At 42.3% G+C, this 13,015-nt stretch overlaps 1 protein-coding gene across 2 annotated transcripts in view; it reads right to left on the reverse strand.

Annotated features, from left to right (window-relative positions):
* The window catches only part of LOC142576352 (uncharacterized), a 48,807-nt gene that overhangs the window by 17,503 nt on the left and 18,289 nt on the right, over positions 1-13,015 (reverse strand). The window contains exons 1-2 of one of the 2 annotated variants that reach the window (XM_075686452.1): positions 4,639-4,786; positions 2,415-2,515 (exon numbers count right to left, since the gene is read on the reverse strand). In XM_075686452.1, the coding sequence (XP_075542567.1) occupies positions 2,415-2,515; positions 4,639-4,681 (144 nt within the window). In that variant the 5' untranslated portion in view covers positions 4,682-4,786. Of the gene's footprint in view, positions 1-2,414; positions 2,516-4,638; positions 4,787-13,015 lie in introns of those variants that run through there. The other variant, XM_075686451.1, reaches the window with a different exon arrangement.

The following is a 13,015-nucleotide window of genomic DNA, read 5'->3' on the forward strand; positions in this document are numbered from 1 at the left end:
CAGCCCAGTTTTCTCATCAACATTCTTGGATATTTATGTTTGTCTACTAAAACGAAACCTGGGAGTGTTAGCCAGAACCACCACTCGTGGCCATGGTACGGGATCTGGAGCATCCTTTCTGCCGCAGGCATCACTTAGTACGTTAAGTTCGTAATTGAAATAAAGAAATGATAAATAAATGAGAATGAAAGTGGAAGACACTGCGCTATACAAGTCAGACGCAAAAGATTGAAGACAGTCGGCGCAACATCAGTGAGCGTCGTCGTCTTCCGTACCGTCCTGAGCTTCGTCACTGGCTGTACTTGGTAACACTGTATTTGATGGGGATAGGTGAGCCGAATGCAAGTGCCTGCAAGCGGGCTTTCATAACCACGGTATTCTAATCAACGAACTAGTGCCAGTAAGCGCACATCTCCTCAGCCTAATAGAAAAAAGAACGAAATACGGCTTAAAATGTGAACATAAAACGTCGGCGAATGGATATCTCTAAAGCACACAGAACTGTTAACCACATAGCGTATTATATTCAAAGGATTCTTTGATAGATAGCCATTTGTTGTGTTTCATTAGGTGTGTGCCGATTTTGGACAAATCCTCTAGCATCAGTACGTGGAACTGTAATACAAGACGTACAGAATTCTTAAATGTCGCTCGATGTGTGTCGTAATTATCTTTGTGTATAGCTGTGACTGGTATTCTCCCCATGACAAGCGCCATCGATTACCTTCGTCCTGGTGGAATCGTTGCCTAGGTGGAACACTTGGCAAAGCTGCATGGCTTGATGTTTCAATTTCAGCATAACTTGCGCGTGGTTTATTGAAATAAATTAACAATTGCATGAGAATAAATTTATAGCTATTTAGGTAGATAAACAGAACCATTAAGTGAAGCTAAAGCTAAGCATATCTGGACGCATCGTCATTGGTCGTATACAAATAATTACACAACGCATTAGTAAGCTCCGCTTTCCTTCGGTTGCAATGCCTGAGTTGGATCTGTTTCTATTTTCTGTAAGTGTGGGAGAGAGAATGAATTGTAATAACAAAATTGGGTGAGTGAAACTTGATTAGCTTTTAAGTAGCTTAGTGCTATTTTCGGGTGGATGAAATTTTTTGTCGTTAAAGTATGATTGAAATTTTCATGAAAGAGGGTTAGACGGCTAGTCATATCGTAATACTGGAGGCTGTTCGTCCCAAGAGTGCATAACCATTCTCAAAATTTTTTTAACGGAGGCAGTGCTAACTTTTGCAGTGCATTGACTTACGCTGCCACAGTCTTTGTTCACTGTTGTCTAGCGTTTTTTACTAGCTATTCTTGCTGCCCTCTGATCATCTTTAGGTACGTCGCTCACTTTTGCTTCTTGTAGACCAGCTTCCCTCCCAAGCTTCGTTGCTTTCGTAAACTGAAGTTGGAACACGATACATCCAGGCGTCAGCAATGGTGACGTTGCCGCGGCATCGGAAAATATAAACCAGCGTGTAATCTAAAGAAACAGGGATGCCGCGTACTCTCTCCTAATGTGCGATGGACCTCCCCATGTTATCGTCTTTCCAATAGCCACCGTAGCGGCTAAAGGAAGCCTGGAGAGGGCAAAGTAGACACCCAGACTTAGTTTCCAAGTTTGCCTGCTGGGCTTTCATGGGTGTATTCAGCACGCAGCTGCAAAACTGGAATACCGCTGCGTGTGCTCATGACTGCTGCGCGACGAGCTGCACGTGACCTTCAAACAACCACAGCTGCAGCAGGGCCCACAAAGCAGAGCTACAGCACATGTTCACTTGGTATTTTCGTGCGTTTTGCATCCAAGTCTATCCATCGCTGGCAGTTAAACAAATGTTCGCCATAACAAAGATGCATAATCTCAAGTGCATCAGATGGCTATTGTGTGTAAAACATTTTGTTCACCCATAAAAGTATCTGGCTCTACAGAGTTTCACCAACTCATCTGTATGCGCGCATATGTATAGCACAGTGTGGTTCAACTTGTGCTTTACGTTTATCTCTGTATGTTCGAGTTTGTGTAGGACTGGGTACGCTTCATTTTTCGAACACATGACGTTGCTTCTTCTTCTCTTACAATATTTTTCTTAATACTATTCTTACTCTTGTGTAAAAAGGAGTAGCCGTAAATAATACAAGGTGACCAGATCTCTTCCATTTATTTACATTTCTACAAGAGAACAATTGTTAAGTATACTGAAATTTTGAAGTCGCTGTGTTCACTAAAATATTTGCTACGGTTCAACGTACAAACAATTTATTTGGAGTTACGCTTTCATTTCATGTTAAACGGCGCTTACAATAGCTCAAGTACGCTTAATTTAACAAGTTTCTGTAGTTCTGTAGATGGGCATTACGCAATTGTTTACGAAGACTTTTGAGACAGTGCGCAAGTTTGCATTACGGCTACTTACGAGCATTTCATCCATGGGTAGTTTGGTAGTTCCGTGATAGCTCTTACTTTCATGTAGCGGGCTGCAGTCAATAGGCTCAATGGACCATGGCTGAATGAAGGCTGTGAAAAGCAGAGAAGTCGACAGGCACTATTTATTGCAGTGTTCAACATACCTATACAGATGAGTGCTGAGTGTCTAGTGTCTAATACTTGAAACACATGTGCTAAATACTCCGCACAAAGTGTGGATTATTTAGTAAATACTCAGCAATTACATGACTATGGTGAAAACTCTATTTAATATTTAGGCAGTCGTAGCTATGAAAATAATCGGGAAATGGTCTATAACTCAGACGCTTTACCATTCTGCGTATCTAGCGTGGGAAAAGTAGTACGTTGTAGACATCCGTACGCTTAGTGAACTCTCAGGTCTAGTGTCATATATTTTAATATTGGCGGCCACGTTGATTTCTTCAATGTTATTCATGTGCGCTACAAGCACGTTTAGGCAGCTGATCCACATTGTCTCATTCCTGAAATCCAACAGCATCCACAGGCATGAATGCAGATATAAAAAAATTTTGCAGCAACAAACACATTCCTACCACTTTCCCATGGTATATTTCATTTCATTTCATTTATTGAACCCTCAGGGCCAAAGGCATTAAAGAGGGGAGTGGTTACAAAACAGAAATACATAAATAAATACGATGCATATTACAGAACAAGTATTATCATCCTCCTGTTATACAATGTTAGCTAGTGCAGAACGAAAATGCTGGTTATAAATTATGGCGATGATATCTGCGGGAAGGTGGTTCCATTCGTGTGATGTGCGAGGCATGAAAGACTGAAATGCAGTTTTAGTGTAACATGTTTCAATGCCAACTTTGTGACGATGGTCAATGCGCTTTGACACGTATCTGGGGGATGAAATGAGGGAATCGCGTAGCATGGGGTGATGGTATAGTTTATGAAAAAGGCTCAAACGAATTGTCTACCGGCGGGATGCTAGAAGAGGTAAAGAAACATTAGCTTTCATGCTTGTTACACTTGCGATACGGTTAAACTTGGGCAGGATAAAACGAGCAGCGTTATTTTGAACCAGCTCAAGTTAAGTTATCAGTTTTTCATGATGCGGATCCCATATCGCGGTGGCATATTCCAAATTAGAGCGTATTAGTGTTTTGTAAAGCAGTAATTTCAAAGAAGAAGGAGTTTTCCAAAAGTTACGGCGCACGTAGCCCAACATGCGGTTAGCTTTGTTAGTAATGTATTCAATATGGCGCTTCCAGTTAAGGTCAGCAGAAATATGAACACCCAGGTATTTATATGATGTAACCGCTTCTAACGCAACGTTATTTAGGTAGTATACAGGCGGAGGGTTGGCACTTCTTGATATTCGCATAATTTTGCACGTATTAGTATTAAGTTCCATTAGCCATTCATTACTCCAAACAGAAATGTTAGAGAGGTCACGCTGAAGACTGTTAGCATCGTCGGGGGATTTTATTTCGCGGAAAACAACACCATCATCAGCAAACAAAAGAATATTAGATGATACAATGGAAGGGAGATCATTGATGTAAATGAGAAATAAAACGGGTCCAAGCACTGACCCTTTTGGCACGCCCGAGTAAACTTCGCTAACACGTGAGTTAAAATTATTAGCGTAAACGAACTGCGATCGGTTAAGAAGAAAGTATTCAATCCATTTCAGAACGTTGTAGTCGATATTCAGTTGGGTTAGCTTTAAAAATAATAAGCGGTGACATACCTTGTCGAATGCTTTCGAGTAATCTAGGAAAATGCAGTCAGCTTCTAATGCACGATATAAAATATGGTGAAGTTTTATAGTGAAGCTGGCAAGTTGTGTTTCGCAAGAAAATGACCGAGGAAAGCCATGCTGTGCGGGTGAAAAAAATGAATTAGACTCGCGAAAGTTCACAGTTCGATATTCGGCTTTTAAGGAGTAAGATAAACTGAACAGCACAATAAAGTAAGAAATCGAGCAGTGGTCACTTCGCCATATTATTTAGTGTGTACCAGGACAATGGTAAAGAAACGGTAGTCCTACAAGGTTGTAGACAAAATGCAGGGGTTATTTTCGCGGGAGATAAAAGATCAAAAATCGATATCCAGAACAGTACAGGAAGCAACAACATTGGCAGATGAAGTGCGAGTTGAAATTGGTTGCCTGGTACAATCTTTTAAAAAATAGACGAAGCCTTAGTGGTCCTTACCGAGTATGCACAATCGAACACAGATGTGCGCGGCTGACCCCATCTACACAAGGGCTCGAGCAGCGAAAGACTTGGAGACGTTGCGAATGCTAGCTGTTCTACTTGGAGTGAGAACAATAGAGAGAATGGACGTCAGGCTCATTTTTCATATCTCAGTACAAAGGCTTCCAGCCGATGGACAGCATATCCTTGTCAGTCATAGCAGTAGATATGTTTGTCAACAAGACTGTTGGAACGAACACTCGAACAGATAGGTTAGGCTTCTTTGCAGAAGGTAGACAATCTACCCTTGTTTTATAATACCTTGAAATTTTTTATCGTGCGTCTTCCGAACCTTCCTGCACTCCGTATAGCCTACCAGTAAATGTCTTTACATTAAATCAGTTGACAGACAAGATGAATTCCGCTATTTCAAGAGCATTACACTTAATGACCTACAGTTTGAACAGATGCACCATCATTTCCCGAACCAAAAGTGCCGCATGACAGGGCGGTACAAGAGCCGACGACACAAGGAGCAAATGAAGTTTATTTCTTTCTTCGCCTTAGTGAATACATTTGAAAAGAACAAACGAAATCACATTTTTTAAGTAATGGTATCTTACGCACCAAAACTACAATATGATTATGAGATACGCTGTAGTGAGAGAGTCCGGAATATTTTTGGCCACCTGGGCTTCTTTAAAGAGAACCCATTGCAGGCTACAGGGCCGTTTTTGCACTTCGCCCCCAATGAAATGCGGTCTACAGTGCCGGGATTTGATCCCACTGCCTCGTGCTCAGCAGCGTAAGCCAAACCCACTAAGCGATCAAGGCGCACAAAATGACCTCTGCCCTTGACAACACAATTGGTGACGTGGAACCTTTACTTCTTACTGTACACGATGTAACAGAGTAAGCGAAGATGGTCGAAGCCTACGAAGCGAGAATTACTGGTGGCATGGAAATTGCAAGTATTTCTGGGCCTCAATATTTCCTTCAGGAATTCATTACCCAATAATCGGGTGAGAAAAATATTGAAATTTGCGATGATTATAAATTTCTATCAGCCTTCTTGTGGCATAATTTTTGTTCGTTGTATTTTTCGGTAATTGCGGCTTTATCAAATGGAAGGTGTCATTTGTGAATATTGCCATGCTGAGTAAGGTTCTCTATTTATATTCCCAATAATGCAGATGTCCCTTCGCGCATTCTTAGTAATGCCCTGTCCTTGGTGTATCGCGTTTCCTAAAATGTACTCCTAGATATTACATAACTGCTCCCTATAAATTTTTTTTACTGTGTTGCTGCTGAAAAATAGATGCTTGCATACGCCCTTCGAGATGCGCATATGCTTAAGGATGTGGCGATAAAGAAAGATACCATCTTTTCTAGAGTATCTGTGAATAAACGCGAGGCTACAGCCTTCTGCGAGAATGTCTGAGTTTGCGTGTTGGTACCCGCTACGAGCTATTTTGCGAAGTTCCTTAGGCGCGTGCTCAACAAGTGTAGACAGCTGCATAAGCCATGATTTGGCTTGCGTTCAAAACTTATCCTTGATAATAAACACCGTTCCGTGAAGGGGCCATCAATAAACCTTCACTTCACTAACTTTCAGTTAGCGATTGATATTGAGAAGGCAGACAGTTTCGAAGTAAAACAAATTTGCGTAGCCCCCTCCCCCATGCCTTCCATTATGTCTATTGAAAATTATTGAGCGCGAACTGAACACAAATTCATGGTTACTAACATATAAACACGAAAATATAACATATAATACGAACTATAAACCAACCATCCCACCAAAAAGCAATTATACCGGCCCATCGCTTCCTGGCCTAGTAAAGTGCGCCAGTACTGATCGCGTAATCAAAACCGGTCCAAGATAAATAGTAAACGTTGCCAATCACGGACATTGAGCATTCGGAAGTGAGGCGATTCGCGACAGAATGTAAACTTGACCGATCCACGAGAATGCGTCATCGAAACTGGGCCGTTCCTGAGTACTGATTATTCAAAGGCAGTGAATGATGAACATATCCCTAGGTGAGCGCTGCACATGAGTTGTTTCAATGATTTTATTGTTCTTTGCAATGTGAGTAAATTCGGCAAGTACTGCAACCCTCACAATACTAGTAGTGCTATCACATTACAGTCACTGAGTTGTAGCACTTGGGCTAATCTTCTTCGATTCTTGCTACAGGTTTGGCTTTAGTCTCGTGTCGAGTAGAGGTAAGAGGGGCCTTCCATAGAGCTGTGGCGCGGAGAGTGTAAGCACCCAAGATTTACAGGATAAAGACCGATCGTCGTTGAGTGGGTCACCTTGGAGGAGGGGGCCAAATGAGAAGAGGGCCAATTTCATCCTGATTTGTTGAAACCAATACCTCTTCTGCCAATGCTTTCTCACTCGTTACTCACTCAGACAACACAATGTCAGCCGTAGCTAGTACACAGGATAATAACTGCCGGGCATTGCGGCATCCTAAAATGTCCTGAACTGATCTACCAGGATTTATTTCTCCACTTAAACTATATACAGAATGTTCATAAGCTCCAGGGTATTATTTAGGACCATTGTAATTCGCTTTCAGGATGTTCCTGCCTTCACTTAAAACAATAGTAAATCTAATTAAACGTATGCTAATGTGAGGTACCCACATTTAAGTTTTACGTCACTGTTAACCTAACACAATTTATGTCAGCAAGACGTCGCTCCCTAATGGATGACAATAGGTCATTTCTAGAGAGGCCAACATTCATAAATGGTGAAACATAACACCTATTATGACAAGCTCATTAAGACAAAGGCTACCATACGCTTTCGGTAAAGCAAAAAATGGTAATTTAAGTAAATATATAAAATGGTGAACAATTAGGTGATCATTATTTATTATATGTATAGCTCCTTGATGAGTGCAGACTATCTATAGCAGCTTAGTTAAGAAATAAGGAAACATAAATATATTGCCTTCAGGCATCACAAAAGTTTGAACAGTGCTTACAAATGATCATTCTGCACGCATTTCCAAGGGTACATGGGCAGCTGCACCTACTGTATGCACAGGTGGCGCAAGTGGTGTGCTTTCCAGTGAGTATACGCCAAATGGTACACAGCCAATGAAAACTTGACACTTTAGATGGTGATGCAGGAGCTAAAGCAGTGAACAAGAATCAAGGTATTGCGAAGTCTTCTACTGAAAGTTTACAAAGATTATGTAGTCGCACATCAACCGAATGCTTCAGCCAGTGGTTATTCATTTTAATCAAAATTCGAATGAAAGGTAGCCCTTTGGTGCTCTGGCCCTCCATCAACTCCGTTCGCCGCTTGAAGTGGCTGAAGAGTTCTGTGTACAGGTTGCTGGGTCCGTGGTCTCCTGACGCAGCAACGAATGACGTCACTGGGGCACTTCTATTAGATATGAACATGCCATTTTCACTCGAATAGCTTGTAGCGCCCTACTACATGCCACAGCGATCCAACTAAAAAACGGTGACGATACGTCAAGTATTCTGGTGGTACGCGAGCAGTGGAATTGGTGGTTGCAAAACTGAAGGCCAGCGGCGCTTGGTGCCGCTCCCGCCTGACGAAGCTGGCCCTGTTAAAATTTAATTTGTGGACACCAGGCACCAACGTCTGTCTGGATTTCCGCTCCCACAAATTGTTGACCTGGACATGATGTAGCGGCGCTCAGGAGGTGCAAGCTTCTTGGCAAAGAAGGTGAGGCTCATCGAACGCACTACTGAGTAAGTGAGTGAGTGAGTGAGTGAGTGAAGACTTTATTGGAAAATAAGGCATTGTCGTTAGGAAGGTATTGTCGTTATTGTCGTTAGGAAGAATTTCGCATCGCCGCGCATGACTCAGTATGTAGAAGCTGCTTTTCTTGACGCAATCCAGAACAAGACTGAGATGTTTGTTATGCTCACTCAATGTGCTGCGAAAAATCACATCATCCAGGTGGCACAGAATTTCCCATTTATATTTCCGGAGTATAATGTCACTAAATCGCTGGGATGATGCATGGGCGTTACAAAGGCCGAACGGAATAATGTTAATTTCATAAAGACCGTCTGGTGTCACGAAGGTCGTTTTACAGCGACTCTCTTTATGCGGACCCGGGCCATCGTTGTCGGAGTTCGCTAAAATTATCATCATCAGCAATGACTTAAGCGTCGTCGTTTTCTTCCACAGCTGGCTCGCTGGTGCCCCTCGGTGCTCCCGCGCGAACGTGCTCGTGCCATTGCTACCGTGTTCGTCGTCGTCGTCGTCTTCTCCCATAGCAGGCTCCGTTGCCGCTCTTTATTCCAGCGTACAATTTCATTTCTGTTCTGTCGTCGTAAAGGGAAGGCCATGTTTACGGTGGTATGAGTCATTGCATGCTTAAGCAGGTATGAGCCATTCATTGTATTACGTGATGGAAAGATTTAATTTTGAAGCAACTTAATTTTGAAAAATCGCAAGCGACAGTGCCGGGAAAGTGCTTCTAAACACGCTACCGATAAAACTCGTGACATCGAACGCAAGCGACAACGCCGGACTGCGAGCATGTCGTTCTCTCCGTCGCAAGCGAATGTATGAGTAACCTTATTAAGAAACGCAAAGACGTCAATCGTCAAGCCAATCGAACCACTCGTCAACACAATTACAGCGCCCGCTCCTCCAGTGGCGGGCTTTGCGCCCAATATACGGAGCTTTGGATTAGTGGTTCCGCTCATTCCGTCCCAGCTACAGCTATGAGAAGCCCACGAGTACTGCGTACTCCTGAGGAAGAGGCTGCCTACCGCTAAAGTGAAAATGAAGTAAAAGAAGGGTGAAACAAAAGGTTTTCAAAACAGACTGATTGCGAAGTTTGACTTGCATGGTGTAACACACGGTGTAACTAACGCGGCTTCCTTGTTCGGCCATCTTCAAGGACTGGAAGAGGAGGTGACTCTTTTCCTGATCATCTTGGTGCATGAGTATCCAATACCCTGCTAGCAAATCCAGTGAAGAAAAGTAGGCGGTGGAATGTAGACAATCCATGACATCATCAATCCTAGGAAGCAAATACAGTTTCCTGTAATCAGCAGAGAACCACCACGATCCATCCTTCTTCCTTGCTAAGATTGCTGGTGCTTCCCAAGGATTAAGGGACCCTTGAACAACTTTTTCGTAGGTTGTCTTTCAGCTGTTCAGCAATAACAGTCATGTCTGTCCAAGACAAATTGTAAAGATGTTGCCGTATTGGGTGCCGAGATCCTGTGTCAGTTCTGTGGAAAGCACGAGAACGCGGCAGTGATGCCTGCTTTTCACCTTGGGTAAAATCGAACGCAGAAAGATGTGCCAGCAAGCCTATGCGAGAGCATGACGCTCAAGTGAGGGCAGCGAATTGTTGATAATGCGTAGGATCTGCTTTTTAGAAGTGCTTCGATAGGGATAGCTATATAGTATGAGACTGCTCCTTGTCGTTTAGAACTGTAATGGAGCTGTAAGTGATTTCATACAAATTCAGCGAGTTTCATATTTCGCGGGAGCACAGCAACGACGGAAGAACAATTGAAAGCCTACAAATTTGAGGCGCCATTCACTATTGTCACGAGAGGGCGTGGTACAAGTGCACCTTTTTTCGCTCAACTTGACGTAAGTAGTTGGATTTGCACGTCAAACGATGAAAGCTCGGCAGCACTGACATGTTCAGAGACACGTAACAGCGACCGAGGTGGTAGCAACAATGCGTTTGAAACAACAGTATAATTTTTCTCAGTTAGGAATCTATCGGCAAGGGTGGAGAGAAGCGCACTGTTCAATGTTATTTCGACTGTGCCACAGTTAACGGAGGCACCAGAATCCAGAGGAAAATCAATCCAGAAAATCACATCATCAGTGCAGCGCGGTAGTAGGAGAAATTTGGTTTTAAGATGTTCTCCTCCAAATGAAACATTTGCAGCACAAATAGCCATGGAAATAAGGCACTCTACACTAACACAACGAAACGTCACACCATTATTCCACTGAAACATAACTTTCCAACTCAGCCTTTGTTTGAAAATCACAATCATGGCGAAAATCGTAGTATCATTGTCCACTAATTTAGTTGCAGGTATGTTATCAATTTTGGCTGACTAACTTGGCTGAACGCTGCAAAAGGTGTGCATGCACACTCATGTTTGGTGGTGAAGCTCTCTTGAGGAAACACATAAACACAAAAGTACCAGAAAACACAAATAGAATGCCAGGTATTTGAAGCGTATTTTATAAGTAAAGCAGGTTACAAGCGCGTCAGCTGTCCTTCTACGGTTTTGCAAGAAAAAGGAGTGACGTTTCCTTCGACGTGCCTAGGCACATGAACTTATTGACCGTACAATCGTGTGTATGACCCGAACCATTAGCAACCTTTTGAATGTGTGATAATAATAATAATAATAATAATAATAATAATAATAATAATAATAATAATAATAATAATAATAATAATAATAATAATAATAATAATAATAATAATAATAATTTTTATTTCCCATCAAGCAAGATGGAGGAGGCGGCAGTAAAAGGGTTACAGGAAAGAACATCGAAAACTTATATAGGCGCCGAAATGGACACTGGGAATGAACACAGAAATTATCCAATGAGAAAGATTAGCTACCTTATACATAGTGTTGTCATATTGCACCAATAGTTATTTTTAAAATATCAGTGGTAGTTTTCTTGTAATTATTCAGGAGAGTGGGCAGGATGAAGGACAGTTTTTCTGTAGAGTAGTTAGCCCGAGGGGTTATAACATTCGATTTTTCTTTGTGCCGGTTAATGTGTATGGAAATGTTCTCTTTTAGTGATGATAAGTCGCGTAGAAATGTTCTATTATCAAATAGTTCGCGTTTGAAGGCTAGTGTTAGCTTATAGTCAGAAAGATTTTTTATTTGTATAATGTTTGTTCTTTGAAAAAACTGTGTGTATGGCTGTTATATGGTAACTCATAAAGCAGTCTGACCATTTTTTTCGCGAGGACAAAAAGTTTCTGTAAGTTAGTTTGAGTAGTTGTGCCCCAAACCAATAAACAATAATTTAGATTACAGTAAAAAAGCGAATTATAGAGAAGTAGTTTGACCTTGAATGGCAGGTATGTTCTTAGGCGAGATAAGACGACAACTACACGAGTTAACTTTGTCAAAACAGTGTCAATGTGGTTATCCCAAAGCATATTATCCGAAAATGTTACGCCAAGGATTCTAATCTGATCAGTTATTTGTAGTGGTTCGCGCCCATACGTTAAGTTTGCTGGAGCGTTGAATTGTTTTGATTTCGGCCTAAATATAACAGCTTTTGTTTTAATAACATTGATTTTCAGCTGATTTGCTATTGAACATTTTTTCAGGTGTATAAGCAGGGAGTTTGCTGCACTTACCAGTTGATGATGAGTGCATGATGTACCTGATGCACAGATCATAAATAGATGATCGCCTGAAATAGACGACAGCTGGAAGTAGCGCCAATCCTGTCGTATGTGATCGTTTCGTCTTTGTCTTTAGTGCGTTTTTATGAAAACTGCTAAACTTGTCCTTCCCCATCGTGATAGGCAGAGGAGTATTTCGCAGAGATGCAGACTGTCCAGAGACCTTACCTTCATCGGCAGCGCTGGCTTGTTTCCCGACGGCATTGGTGAATTAGAAAATCGCCGAGGTGAAGGTGAACGGCATTGACGACTGGCTGGTGGAGTCAGACTGCGGTCTGAAGCTGGCGAGTCACTCCTTAAGTTATATTTACGGAAGGTATTCCTGCGTATCAAGCCTGTGGCGTTTCCCGCACCAAGGTCTGTCTGCCATTGGTCGTCATAAATACGATGTTCAAAATTAGGCGAAGTCGGTGGTGGGCCATATTTCGCTGTCTGTCAGCGCCCGCGGCAAAAATAAGCAATGCGTTCTTTGGCGCCAGAACTATATTAAACAGGTGATGCGCGACCGACGTTGTAGTCTTTGTAATCAACCCTGGGACGCTCCAAATAATAAATGCGATTTACACAAATGCCTATTCATGGTTGTAGCTCTACGCTAGAGTTGATCGTGCGTCATGTCGTTGGGAATCAGCTGCGGTCGCAGCTGATTGATTCGACAATCTGCAGCGCCTGGCATGGCAGACAATGGGGATACAACAGATACAGGCTTTTGAAGTTGGATGGAAGGGCAACCAATGCGTTCGACTCCGCCCCTTTTCTGTATCATTCAAGTTCTTAGCGGACAATTTGCCGTATACAGTTGCGGCAAGGTCAAATTGAAAACTGCAGTTATCGTCAACGCTTGCAACAATTGTAACATTCGCTAACCTCCCGAACTTTGGCGTCATAAGGCGCAGCTTCAAGCCATTAAATGTCAGGCAGTGTTTGACGAGGTTGGAGAACTAGGCGAGAGTCTACCTTACAATTAAGTG

Source organism: Dermacentor variabilis, chromosome 3 (assembly GCF_050947875.1).
Source record: "Dermacentor variabilis isolate Ectoservices chromosome 3, ASM5094787v1, whole genome shotgun sequence".
Lineage (NCBI taxonomy): Eukaryota > Metazoa > Arthropoda > Arachnida > Ixodida > Ixodidae > Dermacentor > Dermacentor variabilis.